This window comes from Apodemus sylvaticus, chromosome 15, assembly GCF_947179515.1.
Source record: "Apodemus sylvaticus chromosome 15, mApoSyl1.1, whole genome shotgun sequence".
Taxonomy (NCBI): domain Eukaryota; kingdom Metazoa; phylum Chordata; class Mammalia; order Rodentia; family Muridae; genus Apodemus; species Apodemus sylvaticus.
In genome coordinates, this window is record NC_067486.1 from 43,660,957 (window position 1) to 43,680,323 (window position 19,367).

A 19,367-nucleotide genomic window follows, 5' to 3' on the forward strand; every position below is an offset into this window, starting at 1 on the left:
TGCCAGGTGGCAAAAGTGTCGAATTTCTCAAACACCTGGAACTGGAGTGAAATGGTTTATCTAACAATGCAGCTAGCTCACCGATGTCAACTGGGGTCTCCCAAGCTATACCTCTCATTTTGCAGCCAGCTAGTCCCGTCAGGGAGCCAATTGGGCCGGCTGAGTGCTGTGCATCCTGGGAGTTGTAGTTTCCAGCGTTCCATTGCTGACTACATGCTCTACAGAACGGCTGAGGACGGTTGCCTGGTGTCATTAGCAAGCGGCAAGTATGGCGGTGGCGCGAGTCGATGGGGCTCTGGCTCCGGGAGAAGGTACGATGATCCCCACCCCTAAATTCCAAAGTTTACTCCACTAAGTCATATTAAATAGTTGCTTGGTGTAAAGAGGAAGCCTGGGTTTAGAGGTGCAGTTTTGGACCAGTTCTTTTGATGAGGGGCTGTAGGCAACACGGAGGCGCACTCCCTACTGGGAGTTGTAGTTCCGCTCTCTGGTCCATCCCGGCACCATTGCTCTGAAGGCTGGTTGAGGGACTTCAGTCCCCAGGAGCCTTCGCGGTGCCCGGCGCCCCTGTCCCGCGCTCTCCCTAGCCTGACTGGGCAGTGGGCTTCAGACTACGGTGACCTTTCTGGGACGTTTACTTTGAGTTCCGAGTGCCCACGGGAAATTGGCAGGGCCTTTTTATTTCCCGTGCCTCCCCTTCTCGTCGGTTCCGAGAACGTTCAGGAAGCATCTTATCTGAAACCGCATCATAGTGGACTTGAACTCTTCTTCGGAAGTGGCCAGTAGCCCTGATAGAATCTGAGAATGACCCAGACACGCGTTGCTCCCCCGTCATTCTGCAGGCAGGGTCCTGGGGTCGAGTTTGGTCTTTGTTTGGCAGAGCGCAGGTTGGGGTGCGCCTGTGCCTGGGAGATGCCTCCGTGGGGCGCTGACCTCAGAGCTTTTGTTTTGGTTACACTCTGAGGCGTGGTAGCAGCTGGCTGGATCCGGGCAGACCAGGGTCGGTAGAGTTGAGGCTCATAGCCCGGGGACCCTGAATTCTTTCGGGGAGGAGTTCGGCTAAACGATGTGTTGACACTTAGGAATTGTGTGCGAACGCTAGGTGCGCTTTTCCAGGACAGTCTAGTTTTCATCTTGAAGAAGGGGCTCACGACGCCTCACGTGGTAAGAAAACTGAAAAGCATTGAAACCCTCTAGGAGAGCAGTCCCGAAAAATTACATCCCAAGATAGTCCCAGTCTGATCGAAAATTTGAAATTGGCAGTTACTCAGGCCCCGCCCCCCTCTGATAGCTCCTTTCCTAAACCTCCCTAGCTCACCAAGACAACCCACAACCGCAGCAATAAGCATTTACAAAGCCATCCCCCCCCCACCCCCAAAGAGCCAGATGATATTTTGGGTGCTTTTCTCCCGTTATCTCATGTTTTTATGTAGAACAATGTTTTATTCTCATTTTTTTTTTTAGACAGGGTCTCATGTAGCTGTGACTGGCTCTAAAATTCAAAGAAATCCTCTTGCTTTTGCCTTTCCAGTGCTGGGATTAAAGGTGTGAGGTGTGCACGTGGCTCAACCACTTTATTGTTGTTGATGTTTTTCAGGACACGATTTCTCTATGTAGCCCTGGCTGTCCTGGAACTCATTCAGTAAACTAGTCTGGCCTCGAACTCACTGAGATGCGTGCCTTGCCAGTACTGGGATTAAAGGCGATTGCCACCACTGCCTTGCTGTTTTGTTTTTTTCAGGACAGGGTCTCAATATGAGGCTCTGGTTGTCCCAGAACTCACTAGATGGACGAAGCTGGCCTCGAAATTGAAGATGTGCTTGTGCCTTACAAATTGCCTGGCTGAGCCGGGCGGTGGTGGCGCACGCCTGTAATCCCAGCACTTTGGGAGGCAGAGGCAGGCGTATTTCTGAGTTCGAAGCCAGCCTGCTCTACAGAGAGAGTTCCAGGACAGCCAGGGCTACACAGAGAAACCCTGTCTGGAAAAAACCAAATCCAAAAAAACCAGAAAAAAAAAATTAAAAAATTGCCTGGCTGTTATCTACATCTTATAGAGTAGAAAAGTTAACTCGAAGAAGAAAAGGAGGGGGGAGAGGCTAAGAGAGTGACTAGCAAGGTCGCTCTTAGAGGAAAGATCTTAGAGGTCCCTCTTAGAGGGAGGGCTCAGCGGGAGGCAGCCGCCCTCTAGGAGAGGGGTCTCAGTTACTAAACCCGTCAACACCTTGATTTTCTGAGGCTTTCAGACAATGAAAAATAAATGAGAAAAAGGAAAGGAAACATGTCCGCAGTGATTAGCCAAGGAGCAGCTACAGTCTGAGTTTGTGCTACAAGTGCTTTATTGAGTGCTGCCTGCAACCTTGTGAAATCAGAAAATCATTTTATTCCATCAATTAATTAACTATACTGTGATTTTTCTTTTTAAAAATGATTTATTTATTTATTTATTGGTTTTTTGGATTTGTTTTTTTTCGAGACAGGGTTTCTCTGTATAGCCCTGGCTGTCCTGGAACTCACTCTGTAGACCAAGCTGGCCTCGAACTCAGAAATCCGCCTGCCTCTGCCTCCCAGAGTGCTGGGATTACAGGCGTGCGCCACCCGGCTAAATGATTTATTTATTAATTTTATGTATATGAGTACACTATTGCTCTCTTCAGACACCTCAGAAGTGGGCATCAGACCCCATTGCAGAAGGTTGTGAGGCACCATGTGGTTGCTGGGAATTGAACTCAGGACCTCTCTAAGTGCTCTTAACCGCTGAGCTGTCTCTCCAGCCCTACTGTGATTTTTGAGATTACGTCTAAGCGACTGGGAGACAGTTTAGTTGGAACAGCGCTTGCTGTACTAGCATGAGGACCTGGGTTCCATCCTGAAAACCCAGGCAAAAGGTCCTCGGTGGCAGGAGCTTGTAATCTCAGGTGTGGGTGAGGTGGAGATGGGCGGATTCTTGGGGCTTGTTGGCCAACCAGCCTACTCCACAGGACGAGCTCCAGGCCAGAGAGGGACCCTGCCTTGAAAAACAAAGTGTGGGCTAGCGGGATGGCTCAGTGGGTAGGGACGCTCGCAGTGACAGCATCCATGGAAAAAGCCCAGCACCTACTGCTGTGGAGGCTTGCTGACTTCCAGTCTAGCTGGGCTTTCAGGCTCAGTGGGAGAGTAACAGGACAGGACAGCCAGCATTCTCCCCTGCCTTCCCTGGGCATGATAGGCACTGTCCCCCGCTCCCATGCACATGACTTTGGGCTCTTGAAGATATACTCGTAGTTAGGTTATAAAATTTTTAATCTCTATGAGAAAAATAATAATCCCAGTATTTGGGAGCTGGGGGAAAGAAAATCAGGAGTTTACATTTAGCCTTGGATACATAGTTTATGCTAGCCTAGCCAGCATCAGACTCTGTCTGAAAGCAACAGCAAAGGATACAACAAAACAAAAAAGCCGGCTGGAGAGATGGCTTAGTGGTTAAGGGCACTGGCTGCTTTTTGAGAGGTACTGCATACAGTTTTCAGCAGCGGCATGGTGGCTTAACAATCTGATCCCCTCTTCTGGCATACAGATATACATGCAGATGGAATACTCATCTATGTAAAAATAAAACTTAAAAAAAAAAACAAAAAACAAAAAAACCCAAAAAAGCCCAAGCAACAACAACAACAACAAAAAACAAAACAAAGAAAAAAATTGAAAGATTTTAAAAAAGGAGGAAATAAGGTGGTGGCACCCACCTTTTGTTATGCCAGTTTATGAGAACCCCAGGAGAACCTCAGAGATCACTGATGTAAACACACAAGAGCCTTTTATGGGAAGCTGCCTTTCCTGCTCAGCATGTTAGGAATGCTGAGGTCTAGGGGATCAGGGTTTGTATGTGGGAAATGTATGGGCTGGGGCTTTCAAGCCTTGGCATTACATGATTGGATGAAGGGTAAAGCAATGCTATCCTTCAAAACTGACAATGTTTGTTCAGACAGCAAGGAGGGACCATATATCTGGAAAAGGACCTTTGTGACCTGGGAAGAAATGACTCCCTTTGTTATCAGTGACCAGTGCATTTTAACAAGCTGGCCACAGCTGTCTGAGAAACTTGGTTGTCTCTTTACCATAACTTAACAGTGGGAGCCTTATCATTTCAAGGACGTTCATTTTCTGCCTCCTTCAAAGACAGGAGACATGTGCACCAGGGCTAACTCAGAGGGGATTTTCACTTTAATCTCAGCACTAGGGAGATGGGCAGGCGGATCTCTGAGTTTGATCTGGTGTACAGAGCGAGTTCCAGGATGGACAACCAGGGAAAGAAACACTGAGAAACACTGAGAAACCCTGTCTCAGGAAATGAAAATAAAACCCAGAAAAAAAACAACCAAACCCCTCAAAAGAAACTTCAATCCTGTTTTTTGAATGCTATTATTAAATACTACAGTATACTCAGTGCTTGCATGCTAGGCAAAGGCTCTGCTTCTGAGCTATAATCCCAGCCTGTAATTTGTAAATTTGGAGAGAAAAAAAAATGAGGCATTACAGCTCTGGATTACTATAGGTTGAAACTCTTGATACTTGTGCTCTGGTATAGTTTTAAATGTGTTTACATATTTTTCCCCCTCAATGTGAAATGCTAAGCTCAGTTATCATATTTGTTCTCTAACAAGATGTTTTCTCTTCTCAAGGATCAGTGGTGAACTGGTCAGGGCAAGGACTGCAGAAATTAGGTGCCAACTTGCCCTGTGAAGCTGATGTTCATACATTGATTCTGGATAAAAATCAGATTATTAAACTGGAAAATCTAGAGAAATGCAAACAGTTAATACAGGTGAGTATGGATTAGTTACATGAGGCTAATTTATTACTAAACAAAACCAAAAAGTCACTCTACATGCTTGGAAAGCAGTCAGTGTCGCCCTGAAGTTTTATTTGCTAGCTTCTGAAGATGAATGCGTGTATTATACTTACAATGGACTAGAAAAGAGGAACATTATTTTAAAAAAAAAAAAAAAGGAAAACAGGGCTGGCAAGACAGCTCAGTAGGTAGGAGTGCCTACATAAAGGTCTGAAGACCTGAGTTTGATCCGTGCCAGGTAGAAGCAGGGAACTGACTTGTGAGGAGATGTGGGTGATGTTTGCACGTGTGCTCTTGCTCCAGGGTACATGAATTGTGTGTGTAGCAGGCACATGCATGCTCTAGCTCTCTCTATGTACATATTTTAAATGTATTCATTTGGCTTTGTATATATGTATATTTGTGTATATCTGTATGCATGTATGCCACATGTGTATGAGTACACGCAGAGGCCAGAAGAGGAGATCTGATTCCCTGGAACAGGAGTTACCTGCAGATGGTTGTGAGCCACCTGACTTGGGTGCTAGGAACTAAACTGATCTTCTGGAAGAGCAGCAATTATGTTCTTAACTGCTGAGCCATCTTTCTATTCCCATAAACAAATACATGTTTTTAAAGAGAACATTATATGTAGACAAAATATTGGGTTAACCTAAATTTTATTTCATATTGGGGTAAAGAGTTTATTCATCCAAGAATGCTGGGGTTGGGGATATTCTCGAATGCCATGAGTCCATGCTTAGCATACTCAAAACCTGGAGTTTATTGTCACTACTGCACCAAAGCAAAACAAGCAGAAAAGAAGTGTTTATTTGGTCCCTCTTAGTATGCCTGTCATTGTCCTAGTTTGTGCCTGAAATGGTATGAAGACCGTTTTCATGGAACTTATATTTCCAGGTTGTTGATCTGTTAATGTCTTTAGGAGATGGCCCAGTGGTAAGAACATGGGCTTTGCAAACACACAGGCTTGAATTTGGATCACCAGCATCATATTAAAAGCTGGGCGCCAATGCATGTAGTTTACATTTAACCTGGTCATTGGAGGGAAGAGCCAGGCAGATCCTCAGAGCTAGCTGGCCAGCCAATTTAGCCAAAATGGTGAGCTTCAGTGAGAGAGTCTGTCTCAAAGCAATAAGGCAGAGAGGAATGGAGGAAGATATCCAAAGTCCTGCTCTAGTCTGTATAGGTGGGTATGTGCTCACAAGAATGCAACACATAAACGTATATCCACAAACGCAATGGCCCCAACATATACACACCATACACAAACACATATCTTTAAAAATTGGCAGAAGTCTTAATCAGCTTTATTTGTATTTTAAAAATGTGAAAGCATACATCGATTATGTATGATACTGGGTTTCACTTGTCTGCATATGGATATATATATCATATTCATCTGCGCTACCCTCTCTCGGTTTCTTCCACTCCCTCCAATCCCATTGCTCAAGTGGCCTCTCCCATTTTCACATGTCTTCTTTTCCTCCTCCCCTCCCCTTCCTCTTCCTCCTCCCCCACTTCTCTTTTTGGGACCAAGTGAATTTCATGAGGGCCATGAGTGAGAATCCGTTTATAGGAGCATAGACACCTTCTCTGAGGCTACCCCCCTGAAGAAAGTCTTTCCCTTCTCTGTCAACCACTGTCTGTTCCTCCTCAGGGTTAATCCTTGGAAGTCGGGTCTTCCGAGCTCCTCCCCTCCTCCAGCTTGTTGAGCAGCTCAGTCTGCTTTGAGTGCAGCAGCCTTGTGATGCTCAGGGGTCACTGGTCCAGGTCTCTCCCCTCTCCTCCTGCCCTTACATTCTTTCTAGCCTCTTCCACTGCGGTCCTGGAGCCTTAGAGGGGATGTTAGAGATGGCCCGTTTATGGCTGGGCATTTTAGCAGATATTCATTTCCAGCACTTTGACCAGTTCTGAGTCTCTGCAGTCACCACCAACCACTGACTGCAAAAGGAGCTTCTGTGAATACAGCTGGCTGCAGCACTGGTCTGTGGGTGTGAATACAGCTGGCTGCAGCACTGGTCTGTGGGTGTGAATACAGCTGGCTGCAGCACTGGTCTGTGGGTGTGAATACAGCTGGCTGCAGCACTGGTCTGTGGGTGTGAATACAGCTGGCTGCAGCACTGGTCTGTGGGTGTGAATACAGCTGGCTACAGCACTAGTCTGTGGGTGTGAATACAGCTGGCTGCAGCACTGGTCTGTGGGTGTGAATACAGCTGGCTGCAGCACTGGTCTGTGGGTGTGAATACAGCTGACTACAGCACTAGTTTGTGGGTGTGAATACCGTTGGCTCCAGCACTGGTCTGTGGGTGTGAATACAGCTGACTTAGCACTGGTCTGTGGGTGTGAATACAGCTGGCTGTAGCACTGGTCTGTGGGTGTGAATACAGCTGGCTGCAGCACTGGTCTGTGGGTGTGAATACAGCTGACTGCAACACTGGTCTGTGGGTGTGAATACAGCTGGCTGCAGCACTGGTCTGTGGGTGTGAATACAGCTGGCTGCAGCACTGGTCTGTGGGTGAATATGCAGTCAGTCAGAAGTCTACTTCATAGGTACATTCTATCCATTAGCAAAAGCCATCAGTAGCTTCTTTCTACCGCAGGCTTTTGGCTGGGTTTACATGACCACACGTGAATTCCTTCCTGTGATCAGGTGTCAATTGGTTACCCTGAAACAGGTTTTTATCTATACTTTTTGTTGATTAGACCAACAAACTCCAAAAGTTATATTGTAGGTAATGGATGTGTATAATATGTGCAAAATATAAATTAGGTTTGTATATTTGGGAATGTTTGACCATCTACCAGAATGTGGAAGTAATAATGTGTAGAGATACATATTTTGTTTCTAGGAATAATAATGTTCTCCTTTCACAGTTGTCAGTGGCTAACAATCGCTTGGTCCGGATGATGGGTGTGGCCAAACTGACTCAACTCAGAGTGTTAAATTTACCCCATAATAGTATTGGCTGCATGGAAGGCCTGAAGGACCTAGTCCATTTGGAGTGGCTGAATCTAGCAGGCAATAATCTGAAGGTGAATGGCTTTCTTCTTGGTAATTAACTTTTGAGATTTTTTGTTGTTGTTGTTGTTTTCTGTACCTGTTCTCTGTGAAAAAAAAAACTTGGCAAATATTGAAATAAGTAAACTAAAAAATAAAAATGTCTACTTCTATAATCAGTGTCAACATAAACTTTAAAAAGCCTCCATTTGAGACATATACTGCAGTATAGTATATATGCTTTTAAATGTGGACAGAGAATCTATATTGTACTAGAATAATGGGCGAAGAGATGCTCTCCCGCTGAGTCAAACTTTAAGTATGTTTTTAATGATGCATGGGAAAGTCCACAGATCTGGATTCTATCTATTGTTTCTGCCACCCGGGAACTATGTAATTTTGGATATGCTAACAATCATTGCTATATTATTTTCTGATTAGGGGACTAGAGGAGATTATAATAATAGTTGCCTTTACTGAGCACCTACCTTATGCTGTGTACTTTTCTAAGCATCTTGTCTGTAGTAAGCTCATGTCAACCTGTTAAATAAGTCTAACTTGTTATGCTTATTATATAGGAAGGGGAACTGAAGCTCAGAGAACTTAATAACATATCCCAGTTCATACATGTAAGAAGCTGCAGAGCCCAAAAGTGAAAAAAAAAATTAAGTTCATTCGTGGAGAATTTCATGCCACGCAGAGCATATTTTGATCATGTTTATCTCCCACTCTTTCCCTAACTTTTCACTCCCTCCCCCACCTCCCTACCAAACTTGATGCTGTCTCTCTCCTCCTTTTTAAAAGTAACCAATTGAGTCTAATAATTTATGCTGTCCATGTATTCCTGTGTGCGGTGCCATCCGCTGGATTGTGGTTGGCCCATACTCTTAAGGAAAGCTGACTCTCCCTTTCTCAGAAGCCATTAACTGTCACCTATAGGTCCTCAGGGGTGGGGCTTGGAACCTCTTCTCCCTCTATGCTAACTGTTAGCTGGCTTGCTCTTGTGCCGGTCTTATACAGATAGCCATGACTGCCGTGTGTTCGTGGGTGCAGTGGTCCTGTAATGCCTGGAAGACACTGCTTTGCTCTGGTCCTCCCCACCACAGAGCCAGGATTTAACGTAGGCTGTTGGGCTCCATTCTGATATTGTAAATTCTCTCCAGTAGCAGATGTCACTGAACTTTCTTTGGGGTGTAGATATTTGTGATGTTAGGAATTGCTTGGTAGCCTGACAACTTGCACCATGGCTGTTTTCTGAATGTTGCTCTCCCTCCCTCCCTCCCTCCCTCTCTCCCTCCCTCTCTCCCTCCCTTCCTCCCTCCTTCCCTCCCTTCTCCAGCTCAGCTCTGCTGCTGCACTTCTAGTGCCAAGAGGAAGCAGGGGCTTCCTGCAGTGAGTTAGGGAACCATTTTGTCTGTTGATCTGAAGTGCGCTAAATAACGTGATGCTTTTCTTGTGATAGACCATGGAGCAAATCAATAGCTGTACAGCTCTTCAGCACCTTGATTTATCAGACAATAACATACCCCAGATAGGTGATATATCGAAATTGATATCTTTGAAGGTAAGTGGGCTTTCTGTAACTTCTTAAAAATTATCACAAATCTAAAAAAATTACTAAAAATATAGTCTCATTGTGTGTGTATATCTACTTATCTGTTTATTTTTTCTGTTCTCAAAGATGCTGTTTTCAGTACTAAGTATAACTTAATTAACATTAATTTCACTATACATGGAGGATGGAGAAATGACTCAAAGGTTAAAAGCACTGGCTGCTGTTCCAGAGGACCTGGGTTTGATTCCAGTACCATATTGTGGCTAACAAATATCTGTAATCCTGGTTCCAGGGCATGTAATTCCCTCTTCTGACCTCCACAGGCACCAGGCACACACATGATACACCTTCATACATGTAGGCAAACCACCTACATACGTAAAATAAATAATAAAATCTAGACCTAAATCATAGTATCGATTTTTTTCTATATTTTTGCTTAGTTGAACATTAGCCCCAGATAGACCCTTCAAACATTATTAGCCCCAGATAGACCCTTCAAACCTTAGACATGGAATCTGCAGCTCCATTTTCCCTGGATCTTGAGCAGCAATCATTTTATAGCAACAATAATTTAAAACAATTTGATGTATCCAGATGTCACAAGAAATGCTAAGAGAATTCAAAAAGATGAGTGCATTTTTCCTTTTATTATTCCTTTTTCCCCCTGGAATGGTGTAATGGTGTGTGTGTGTGTGTGTGTGTGTGTGTGTGTATAACTGTAGAACAGACTGTTGGGTGTCTTCCTCTCTACCTTCTTGCTTTGAAATAGTCTCTCAGTGAACTGGAAGGTTTTTTGCTGTTGACTGGCCAGAAATCCACTTATTTCTGCCCCGAGTACAGGTATGAGCCACCATGCCCAGCTTTTCCAGTGGGTGCTGGGGATTCCATAATGGGTCCTCATGGTTGCAGAGCAAACACTCTCATCCACTGGGCTATCCTTCCCTCCAGCTGGCTATCTATCATTCATTTATTTATGTATTTTTAAAGGCAGAGTTTCTCTGTGTAGCCCTGGCTGTTCTGGAACTTTCTCTGTAGACCAGGCTGGCCTCAAACTCAGGGATCACTTTAATCACAAGTGCTGAGATTAAAGATGTGCACCACTGCTGGCTAGCTTCCAGCCCTTATTTGATATGGTGGTTTGTTTGTTTGTTGTTGTTCTTTTCCTTCTTCTTCCTCCCTCTCCTTCCTCCTTCCTCCCCTCCCCCTCCTTCCCTCATCCTCCTCCTTCCTCCTCTCTCCTCCCCCTCCTACCCTCCTCCTCCTTTCTCTTCTCCCTCCTTCTTTCTTCTCCCTCATTCTTCCCCCCTCCCCATCCTTCCTCTCTCCTCCCATCCTCCTCCTTCCTCTCTCCTCCCCCTCCTCCCTCTCTCCTCCCCCTCCTCCTTTCTCTTCCCCCTCCTTCCTTCTCCTCCTTCTTCCTTTCTCATCCCTCCTCCCTCTTCCCTCCTTTCTCTTCCCTTCTCCATCCTCCCTCTTCCCTCCCCCTCCCCCTTTCCTCCCTCCTCCCTTCCTGCTCCCCTTCCCCCTCCCTCCTCCTCCTTCCTCTTCTTTTTGAGACAGGGTTTCTCTCTTGAGTAGCCCTGGCCATTTTGGAACTTGCTTTATAGGTCAGGCTATAAAGACTCAGAGGTCGGCCTGCCTTTGCCCCACGAGTGCTGGGACTAAAGGCATGTGCCACCATGCTACTCTTATATTTTGATATTTTAAAAGGAAAGGAATAGCTGTGTTGGAACTTGCTTTGAATATTAACTTAAATTGTACAGCAGAGCTAACTACTACACCAACCACATGTTCTTGGGCAAGTCAGATCCTGATGGCCAGGACCACTTAGGTGCCTTCTAAGTGTTAATCTGGGAACAGACTTCTTTTTCTTGCATGTGCCTTTTGGCATTACCAAGTTTATTTATGATCTGTTGATCTGTAATTTTTTTTTCTTTCAAGACCTTGCTTTTACATGGAAACATCATCACTTCTCTTAGAATGGCACCTGCTTATCTACCCAGAAATCTTTCTATATTGTCTTTGGCAGAAAACGAAATCCGAGACTTAAATGAGGTAAAATTTGAAGCTCTTCTGTGGGGCCCAGGAAGGAGAAGTCCAGGGGTCTGTGGGATCTAGGGAGGGAAAGGCCAGCAGAGGCAGGAGACGGTCTCGCCTCGGACTGGGACTGTCTTGGGAGAACACGATGCTATGGCAAAACACATAGCTCTGGAGTGTCATCGCTTTTCTTTCTACATTTGCCTTACCCTGGCAGGTCATCAGGTTGAATTTCAGTTGTAATGCTGCAATTACGCTGGTGATTGGCAGCAAAGAGACATCTGCTTTATAGGGGCCAAGAAGGCAGCCAGTCCACCTTTCCCTGGTTGCTATTATGTTTTCAAATAGGGTTTTCTCAAGCCAGGCAAAAATCTTGCACGTCTGTAACATCAGCACTTGGTAAATGGAGGCAGGAAGATTAGAAGCTAAAGGTCAGCTTGAGCTAAAAGAGATCCAGTCACACAAAAAGGAAGAGTTTTAGAAGTGGTTAATAGTAGAGGACTGCTTAGTGCTCTTTAAAACAAGAGAGAATTGTGACATTCTCAAATGCTGCCAAAGCTGTAGTCATCGGACCCCTGTGCTTAACACTGGACATTCATTTTGTTCAACAATGGTGTCTTTTGTTGCAGATCTCGTTTTTGGCCTCTTTAAGTGAACTGGAGCAGTTATCAATCATGAACAACCCTTGTGTGATGGCGACCCCGTCCATTCCAGGGTTTGACTATCGGCCGTACATCGTCAGCTGGTGTCTGAATCTCAGAGTACTTGATGGATACGTGATTTCTCAAAAGGAAAGGTAGACAGCACCATCTGTTCAGCATGGCCCCAACCAAGGGAGTTTAGGAAAGATTAGTTCTAGAATTTCTAGTTTGCTACAGATTGTTGATTTTGTTTTTGTTTTTTTTGTTTGTTTTTTGTTTTTGCTTTTGTTTTTAACTTAGAGACAGGGTCTGGCTGTACTGGAACTCGCACTGTAGACCAGACCAGGCTGGCCTTCAACTTAGAGATCAGCCTGCCTCTGTCTCCTGAGTGCTGGAATTGAAGGTGTGTCCCACCACCATCTGGCTAATCAATTAATTAAAGGGTGTGTTTAGAAATTAAAAATGCTGGTGTAATGTAGCCCAGAGTGTTTGCTGGTTATTTAGGATTATCCTTCCATTCTTAGAAAGGAGGAAAAATAGTCTGGGAGCCAGGTGTGGTGGCACATGTCCGTAATCCTAGTACTTGAGAAGTAGAGGGAGAAGAATTAGGTCATTGTCATCCTAGGATACACTGTTAGTTCTAGAATAGCCTGGGCTATGTAAGACTAACCCCAGGGCTAGGGAATACAACTCATTTGGTAGACTGCTTGCCTACCATGTTTGATCCTTTTGCTCTCTAAGCCTGAGGACCTGAGTTTGAGTCCACATCAAAACTGGATATACCAAATATCATTCATTAAAAATGAACCCACATGAAAACCCAAGTGTAGCTTCTCATATTATAATCCCAGCATGGGGAATGGGTGGCAGAAATGGGTGGATTACTGGCTAGCAAGAAAATAGCAAGCTTCTATTTCTCTGTAATAATATTTCAAAGCCCCATTTTTTGTCTCTAAGTTGTTTTAAATTAGAGACAGGGTCTCTGTGTAGCATTGGCTGTACTGGAAGACCAGACCAGGCTGGCCTTCAACTTAGAGATCAGCCTGCCTCTGTCTTCTGAGTTTTTTATAAAACTGACCATGGTGGTGCATGCCTGTGATTCCAACACCAGAAAGATGGAAGATCAGAAATTCAAAACCATGCTCAACTACATAAATATTGTTTCAATCATGTATGGAAAAAAAAGGGGGTGGGGTGGGGAATGGAGAGATGCTTCAGTAGATATGAGCACTGGCTGTTCTTCCTGGGCTCCATTCCCTATGTTCACGGGGCAGCGCACAACTAGCTGTTCCTTCAGTACTGGGGGATCCTTTTCAGTATCTTGAAATATCAAGCTAGCTGGTGTCACACATGGAAGCTGAAGGCAGGGAAGTCTAGTTTTAGCTACATAGTAAGTTCAAGGCCAGCCCTGGCTATGTCAGACTTTGTCTCCAAAAGCAACAATGAAATTAAACAAAAGCACCAATCTATTCCAGTTGTATACTTACAGGTTGGCTATGTTGACTGGGTAGTTCTCAGATAATTTCTTGTGTGTCTGGCATCTTCTTCTTCCTTTTATCAAGGTTTACATAGGTGGTTGGATATGAAGATGTGATCAGATTCAGTTTTGAGGTTTTATTTATTTATTTATAAGATCTCTCTACATAGTCCTGGCTGTCCTGGAACTTACTATGTAGACCAGGCTGTCCTGGAACTTACTACGTAGACCAGGCTGTCCTGGAATTCAGAGTTCTGCTTTTCTTGCCTCCCAAATACTGGGATTAAAGGCTTGTGCCACTGTGCCCAGATATTTTTGAGGTTTTAAAGGGAAGACCACTTTGTAGATACTATTAGATTGTACTCAAAGTCTGGAATGTTTATCTTCTTATTGGTAACTATATATGATCCATGACCCAAACCATTGATTCATTAAGGATTACAAAATAGTGAAATTCTGTCACTGTTATTAATTACTTATGAGACATAATCATTTAGTGGTAAATTTTATATAGGAAATAAAGTGTTAACAATATTTAACAATTAACAATATTTAATTCTCACTACTCAACAGTTTTTTAAAAAGTGACCAATTGGGAATGGAGAGATGGCTCAGCGGTTAAGAGCACTGACTGCTCTTCTAGAAGACCTGAATTCAGTTCCCAGCAACCATATGGTGGTTCACAACCATCTGTAATGGGATCCAACACCCTCTTCTGGTGTGTCTGAAGACAGCCATGGTGTACTCATATGCATAAAATAAATCTTTAAAAAAACAGTGACCAATTAGATATTTTTTTAAACTTCCATTAAGAGCTTATTTTGCTTCTGTTTGACCAAGTAAATGGAGAGAATACTCCTTGCTTCTTTAAAAATAATTTTAAAATGTTTGGAATCAAATGAAAACAATAAGACCAAGGGAAGTGAGTTAGGAATATAGATTGGAAGGCAGGGGTTGTACCACGTTTGTAATCCTCCTGCCGAGGAGGCGGAGACGGGCAGACTCTTGTTGGCCAGCTGGCCTAGCCAAAAGGTGAGCTCCCGGGGAGACCTTGTCAAAAAATATAAAGTGTGAAACAATAGAAGAAGGTACCCAACCTCAGCCTCTGGCCTCTACTATACATATACAAGGTCCTCATGCACATGTGGGAATACACACACATATACACACACACACATAAACATACATACACATACACACTGTCTTTCAAAAATCACTAAAAATAAGTAAGTAAAACTTGTGGACTTTTTTTTTTAAGGTTTAGGTATTTATTTTACATATGTGAGTACACTGCTGCTATTTTCAAACACACCAGCAGAGGGCATCAGATCCCATTACCAATGGTTGTGAGCCACCATGTAGTTGCTGGGAATTGAACTCAGGACTTCTGGAAAAGCAGTCAGTGCTGTTAACCGCTGAGCCATCTCTCCAGCCCTGAGTTTTTTGTTTTTTCTTTCTTTTTTTTTTAAATGAAAAATATTCATTGTTTTTTATTAAGTAAATTCTAAAGGAAGATCACTGTTATATTTGGCCCCTATGCTGTCTCCTCCTCCTCCTCCTCAGTCTGAAGGCTGAATGGCTCTATAGTCAAGGCAAGGGGAGATCGTATCGGCCTGGTCAGCACATCCAGCTTGTCCAGTACCTGGCTACCGTCTGTCCTCTTATTTCTGCACTGGGTCTTCAAACTGCAGAGGATGCCAAACTAGAGAAGATTCTGAGCAAACAGAGGTAAGCCCGTTTACTTGTGGCATCTGAGAGCTTTGGAGGTGACGGTACCTCAGACGTTCCTGTGGCGGAGGTCTGGACGCAGGCCTTGTGTCACTGCAGAGAAGCTAAGTCACACAGTGTGGCTTGTCCCTTGGCAGTTGCTTTACCAAACAACAATGGAAGAATGGGTTATTTGTCAACACCACGGCTGTAGCCTTGGTAGATTTGCCTTGCGTGTGTGAGGCTCTGGGTTTGAGCCTTAACACCCGAAGAAAAGTACTCGGCCTTTTAATGTAGGTGCCTCATGTACATATTAAGTGCTAATATTAACAAGCATGGCCAGAAGTGTTTAGTAATCACTTCCCTTGTTGGAAATCGCATCTTTCAGTGTTTTTGCATATGAAATTGTGTTCATATAAGGTGGGTGAACAATTAAATGTATAGGTTAAGATAGAGTCTTTTCATGTAAACTAGATTGGCCGCCAACTCATTGTGTAGAGAAGGCGACTTTGGAGGCTGATCCTGCTGCCTGCACCTCCACGGGGCTGGGATTATAGGCATGTGTCGCCATCCCCAGTTTTGCCTAACAATTAACCTTTCTTCCATAAAGTGTTCAAAGGAGACTTTTGTTCGCCAGTGGCTAAAGATAACCCCTTGTAAACTTAAGTTTCTGTTACCATTGTTACCTTAGTAGCAGGAAAAAAGCATAGTTTGTGTTAGATGACAGCAATATTACTGGTTTTTAGGTTTCACCAGCGCCAGCTGATGAATCAGAGCCAAAATGAAGAGTTGTCTCCCCTTGCTGCTGTTGAAGCAAGGGTGCCCCGGACCCCTGAGTGTGCAAGCCCCGTGCAGGATGTCCAGGAGCGCGGTAAGGAGGTCCTTATTACCCAGGGCCTCAGAGCTGCCTGCTCCACTACCTTCTTCGATTCAGGCTACTTGCTGGGTCATAAAACATTAGTTTCTGGCAAGGTCTCTCTATGGAGCTGTGACTGCTCTGAAACTCGCTATGTAGCTTCAGGCTGCCCTCAAACTTGCTTCACATGCTCCTGATTTGATTCCTTCCTTCCTCCCTCCATTCCTTCCTTCCTTCCTTCCTTCCTTCCTTCCTTCCTTCCTTCCTTCCTTCCTTCCTTCCTTCCTTCCTTCCGTCTTTCCTCCCTTCCTTCCGTCCCCACTCGCTTCAGCCTAAAGATTTATTTATTATTATATGTAAGTACACTGCAGCTGTTTTCAGACACAACAGAAGAGGACGTCAGATCTCATTACAGATGGTTGTGAGCCACCGTGTGGTTGCTGGGATTTGAACTCAGGACCTTAAGAAGAGCAGCCAGTGCTCTTAACTGTTGAGCCATCTCCCCAGCCTTCTTTTTTCTTTCTTGCTTTCTTTTTACTATTTACTGTATGTATGTGTGTGGGAGTGTTTGTATGTGCATCACATGCATACAGGAGTCAGAAGAGGGCATCAGATCCCCTGGAACTGTAGTCACAGACAGTTGTGAAGCATCATGTAGGTACTGGGACCTGAACCCTGGACCCTCTGCGAGAGTAGCAAGTACTTTTAACCACTGAGCCATCTCCCCAGCCCCTCCTTTCCTCCTGAATGCTAAGATATAGCAGACATGTGCTGCTAAGCCTAGTGAAAAGGATGTATTTTTGTAATCTATTACTTTAACTTTAGTGATTTGATACCAATTTGTATATAACACACATGTATATGTATCTGTGAGTACATATATATGTATATTTTATACATGTATACATATTTCATATATGTGTCTACAGATATGTAGGACATTCTATTTCTGACTAAAAATTTAAAAGATGTATTTATGTATATGAATGTTTTCTCTACATCTGTGTCTGCACAGCAGAAGATGGCATCAAATCATTTTAGACAGCTGCGAGCCGCCATGTGGTTGCTGGGAATTGAACTCAGGACCTCTGGAAGAGGAGCAAGTACTCTTAACCACTGAGCCAACCCTCCAGCCCCACTATAATTGTTTAAAAAACCCTATTATTGTGACTGCAGGTGTGTGTGTGTGTGCCATGAAGGATGTGTGGAGGATAGGGATCTCAATGGAGTGGTTTCTTTTTGTACCTTTATGTGGGCTTGGGGGATTGAACTCAGGTCTCCGGGCTTGAGAGCAAGTACCTTCATCTGCGGAGCCGTCTTGCTGGTCCCCATATTCCTAGTTTGTTTGTATATGTGTTACTGAGGGTTGAACCTAGGACCTCAGGCTCTGTGTTTGAATCATAACCCCAGCCTCACATCTCTAATTGTTAAAGCTATTTCTTGTAGTACTAGAGACAGGTAGGTAGAGAGTCCCTTCTGGGCAGCTCAGTGGAGCTGGTCCTGGCAACGTGGGTGTGGGAGAGCCTGCCTGAGGGCCTGAGCGTGGGAGAGCTGATGCCACTCTCGCTTGGGCAAAGTGGGGGAACTGGTCCTGCTGATGTGTGTGCTGGAGAGAGCTGTAGGCTCAGCGACTCAGCTTCTACCCGGGCCGGATTCAGGGCTCTGAGTTGGCCCATGTCAGTGTAACCCCATCTATCAACTGCTGGAGTGCAGGAGCGGCCAGTCCTGCAGATCTGAAGTTTCTGGAGCTCCACAGCACAGGACAGCAGTGGAGATGTCTGAGAGGAATCCCCACAGGCGGCGGGGTGGGGAGGGGGGTTCCAGTGTGATAGTGGAGCAGAAGCCGGAGCCTCGAGCCACACTGGTGCCTCTGTGTAATGTAGATGTGCAAGTAAAGCTGTGTGACATACTGTGACACACGGAGGCGTTTTGTTTTTTGTTTATTTTTTAGTAGGGGGAAGGTTGCAAGGATGGAGGGTAGATTTGAAGGGACAGGTAGCTGAATGGGATTGGGGTGCATGATGTGAAATTCACGAAGAATCAATTAAAAGTTTTAATTAAAAAAAAAAAAAGAGTACCTCCTGGTCTTCCAGAGGACAAAAGCTCAGCCAGTACCCACATCAGGTGGCTTGCAGCTGACTGTAACTCTAGTTATAAAGAATCCCATATCCTCTTCTGGGAGTGCGCGCACGCACACACACACACACACATTTAAAAAAAAAGAAAAAGGAAAAAAACCCCTACTTTATGGACAATTTTCTTTGTACAGACACAGTAATGCTGGCCTTGACTTCAGGAAAGTCCTCTCGCCTTAGCCTCCCGAGTGCTGGGACTGTAGCATGAGCTGCCACCAGTCCTACTGTGGTAATGTTTCTGTTATTGCCCCCCCCACCCCCCTCTTGGTCTTTCAAGACTGTTTCTTTGTGTAGCCCTGGCTGTCCTGGAACTCTCTCTGTAGATTAGGCTGGCCTCAGGCTCAGAGATTCTCGCTGCTTCTGTCTCCCAAATGCTGGGATTAAAGGCGGGCCCCTTCCCACCCTTTAATCTGTTGTTGTTGTTGTTGTTATTATTATTTGGGTTTTAGAGACAGGGTTTCTCTGTGTAGCCATGGCTGTCCTGGAACTCACTGTGTAGACCAGGTTAGCCTCGAACTCAGAAATCCACCTGCTTCTGCCTCCTAAGCACTAGGATTAAAAGCATGCACCGCCACTGCCCAGCAATTATTATTTTTTTAACTTAAAAAATTCTTTTAACTCCTTTATGTATATGTGTATTTTGTCTGCTTGTATACCCAAGTGTATAAGCATCTCTTGTGCCTGCTGAGGCCAGAGGAGGAGAATCAGAGTCCCTGGAACGGGAGTTATAGTCAGTTGTGAGCCTCCATGTGTGTGCTGGGAATTGAATCCAGGCTCTTTGTAGGAACAGCCGGTCCTCTTAACCACTGAGCCATCTCTCCAGCAACAAGAAATTATTTTTCTCAAAAATGTTTGGTTTGAGAAAAAACAACAAAAAGGGGGGGGGGGGGACTGGAGAGATGGTTCAGCGGTTAAGAGCACTGACTGCTTTTCCTAAGGTCCTGAGTTCAATTCCTAGCAACCACATGGTGGCTCACAACCATCTGTAATGAGATCTGATGCTCTCTTCTGGAGTGTCTGAAGACAGCTACAGTGTACTTACATATAATAAATAAATAAATCTTTAAAAAATGTTTGGTTTGACATTTTAGTCATGTCTGAGGAAACTTTTTATTGTACTTTACTATGTT

General features: G+C 44.5%; 1 protein-coding gene across 3 annotated transcripts in view; it reads left to right on the forward strand.

The window, feature by feature from the left end:
• The first annotated feature begins 205 nt into the window (after positions 1 to 205).
• The window catches only part of Cep97 (centrosomal protein 97), a 30,157-nt gene continuing 10,995 nt past the window's right edge, over positions 206 to 19,367 (forward strand). The window contains exons 1-8 of one of the 3 annotated variants that reach the window (XM_052158656.1): positions 206 to 311; positions 4,659 to 4,801; positions 7,703 to 7,861; positions 9,289 to 9,390; positions 11,326 to 11,439; positions 12,051 to 12,217; positions 15,103 to 15,267; positions 15,993 to 16,117. In XM_052158656.1, coding sequence (XP_052014616.1) covers positions 269 to 311; positions 4,659 to 4,801; positions 7,703 to 7,861; positions 9,289 to 9,390; positions 11,326 to 11,439; positions 12,051 to 12,217; positions 15,103 to 15,267; positions 15,993 to 16,117 — 1,018 coding nt within the window. In that variant the 5' untranslated portion in view covers positions 206 to 268. Of the gene's footprint in view, positions 312 to 4,658; positions 4,802 to 7,702; positions 7,881 to 9,288; positions 9,391 to 11,325; positions 11,440 to 12,050; positions 12,218 to 14,112; positions 14,369 to 15,102; positions 15,268 to 15,992; positions 16,118 to 19,367 lie in introns of those variants that run through there. The other 2 variants (XM_052158658.1, XM_052158657.1) reach the window with 2 other exon arrangements.